Raw genomic sequence first — 2,708 nt, 5'->3', positions numbered from 1 at the left:
GTGATTTTGAGTTCGATGCACAGTTTTATATCATTAAAACCATAACTAGTAAACAACCCACGGAAAATATTGATATTAGTAGAATGGGAATTCCTGCTAATGTTATTTCAGCAGACCCAGAAGAGTTCAATAGGCCACAAAAAATAGACATTTTAGTAGGAGCGGAATCCTCTTTTGAGTTGATGTTATTGGGAAAGATAAAGTTAGGACCTACATTGCCTATTTTACAAAAAACACTTCTCGGTTGGATTGTTTCGGGTACATATGGAGTGGATAATTATAGTAAACAGTCCTATTATGTCAAATAACACTTAATGAAAAAGAACGAAAATTGGAAGCCCTCGAAAGTTTAGTTAAAAAATTTTGGGAATTAGAGCAAGTTCCTATGTGCTCAAGAATGACAGAAGAACAAATTTTGTGTGAAAGATATTATGATAGGACAACTCATCGTCTTATTGATGGTAGATTTGAAGTTAGATTGCCTTTTAAAACAGACCCGAAAATATTAGGAAATTCTTACGAAATAGCAAAACGGCGTTATCTTTATCTAGAGCGAAGATTAGCTAAAGATCACAAAATGAAGGAAATGTATGTGGATTTCATGAAAGAATATTTAAATCTTGGCCACATGTCGCTAGTTGAGAATATTAATCATATTACCACTACAAAATGGAGAGTTGTATTCAATGCGTCAAGTAAAACATCAACTCAAAAATCACTTAATGATACTCTTATGATTGGTCCTACCATACAAGATGATTTGTTCTCAATATTATTACAATTTCGTTTGAACAAATTTGCCATAACGGCGGATATAACGAAAATGTATAGACAAGTCAGAATTCATGAGGACGATCGTAAGTATCAATTAATTTTATGGCGAGATAATCCTGAGTTTCCAATGCAAATTTATAAACTGAATACAGTAACTTATGGTACTGCTTCAGCGGCATTTCTTGCGATTCGATGTCTTAAAGAAATAAGTGATATTTTCAAAAATGTACTTCCTTTGGGATCACATGTTATAGCTAACGATTTTTATGTGGATGATTTGCTTTCAAGAGCGCTTTAAATAAAATTCAGAAGGACGTAACTCAAATATTAAGTTCTTGTGGATTTACGTTAGCTAAGTGGTATTCAAATTGCAATGAATTCAAAAGTAATGAGCTCGTGAGGCACCTAGAATTAAATGACTCTGACTCAACTAGAGCGCTTGGAATAATGTGGAAACCCAATGAGGATGTGTTATGTTTCCATTTGGAGAATAAATTCCAAGATCTTTCATCTACTAAACGAAATATATTATCTATTTCATTCCGTTTATTTGACCCAGATGCATCAATGAGCGCATATGGGTGTTGTATTTACGTAAAGTGCTTACAAAGTCGGACAACACGACTTTTAGTTGCTAAGTCCAAGGTTGCGCCATCCAAAAAAGTTAAAACTTTACCTCGTTTAGAATTATGCGCTGCACACTTGTTAACCAAATTATAGTATGTAGTAAAGTTAAAGCTATCTAAGTATGTAATTCAGGATATAACATTTTGGACTGATTCCGAGATAGTGCTTCATTGGATAAAAACCCATCCTTCTTCTCTACATACTTTCGTTAGTAACCGCGTATCAGAAATACAGCAAAATTCTTCAAAAGCTATTTGGCAATATGTACCATCGGCACATAATCCGGCTGATATTGTATCGCGTGGATGCGATGTTAATGAACTTGCAAAGTCAATATAGTTTTTGGGACCGTCATTCCTGAAAGAATCGCCTGAAAAGTGGCCCAAGAATTCACATTTTGAACTTCCTCAAGAATCTTTGCTACTAGAAAAGAAAAAGTCGGTAAAAATTGGGACTATGAGAACATTATTGTTAGGTAAAGAATTTTCATTGGATCAAGGATCTGAAGTTCATTCGAATCGAATATACGAGATGATTGAAAACAAATCTTCGTCAAAAAAAGTGATTAGAATTGTTGCATATATTTTAAGATTTGTTAAAAGTATGAAAAATAAATGGCGTTCAAATAAGCAGCTCAATGATAGTATAAAAGTACTTAATGTAAGCGAACTTCATTTTGCATTTATGAAGATCATTGAAATGATTCAAAACATTGAATTTCGGGAGGAAATCAAGATATTGTCGAAAGCTTCATTAACAAAGCAGGTTAAGATCCAGAAATATGCTGTTGAGAATATAAACATTTCTTTATTACGAGTTGGAGGACGATTAAGCAAAGCAATGCTTCCTTATGATTCTAAATATCATAATACTGTCACGCTGGGCCTAAAGCATTAGTAGGACTTTCGCGAGAAAGAATTTGGGTAATAAATGCCGTAAACTTGCTCGGAATACCGTTAATAACTGTATGTCATGTTTTTATTTTCGGCCGAAATTGGCTTCACAAATTATGGCCGATCTGCCTCAAGATCGAATAATTGGTTGTCAACCATTTTGGGTATGTGGTGTTGATTTGTGTGGTCCAGTATTAACATCATTAAGAATTAGAGGAACACCGCCAGTAAAAACTTATATAGCAGTTTTTGTCTGCTTTGCGTCTAAAGCGGTTCATTTAGAAGCATTATCAGATTTGCAAACTCATACTTTTCTTTCTGCTTTAAATAGGTTTGTGGGAAGAAGAGGACTTCCGAAGAAAATATGGTGCGACAACGCCACAAATTTCGTCGGAACCGCCAGAGTGTGGAACG

The 2,708-nt window shown here is 34.5% G+C and overlaps 2 protein-coding genes across 2 annotated transcripts in view; both read left to right on the top strand.

Annotated features, from left to right (window-relative positions):
• LOC124420601 overlaps positions 1-308 on the top strand; it is a 5,363-nt gene extending 5,055 nt beyond the window's left edge. The window contains exon 4 of the mRNA XM_046954061.1: positions 24-308. Coding sequence (XP_046810017.1) covers positions 24-308 — 285 coding nt within the window. The remainder of the gene's footprint in view (positions 1-23) is intronic.
• An 89-nt stretch (positions 309-397) lies between these two features.
• Positions 398-1,072, top strand: LOC124420600. Its single transcript, XM_046954060.1, has one exon. The coding sequence runs from the start codon at positions 398-400 to the stop codon at positions 1,070-1,072; it is 675 nt and encodes a 224-aa protein (XP_046810016.1).
• The last annotated feature ends 1,636 nt before the right edge of the window (positions 1,073-2,708 follow it).

The sequence above is a fragment of the Lucilia cuprina genome, chromosome 6 (genome assembly GCF_022045245.1).
Source record: "Lucilia cuprina isolate Lc7/37 chromosome 6, ASM2204524v1, whole genome shotgun sequence".
Taxonomy (NCBI): domain Eukaryota; kingdom Metazoa; phylum Arthropoda; class Insecta; order Diptera; family Calliphoridae; genus Lucilia; species Lucilia cuprina.
Note: the sequence above shows the minus strand (reverse complement) of the source record. Positions and strands in the feature narration are given on the sequence as shown.

What these genes read in the sequence shown, in the direction of transcription:
- LOC124420600 (XM_046954060.1), top strand. Translation starts at nt 398, where the DNA reads ATGACAGAAGAACAAATTTTGTGTGAAAGATATTATGATAGGACAACT.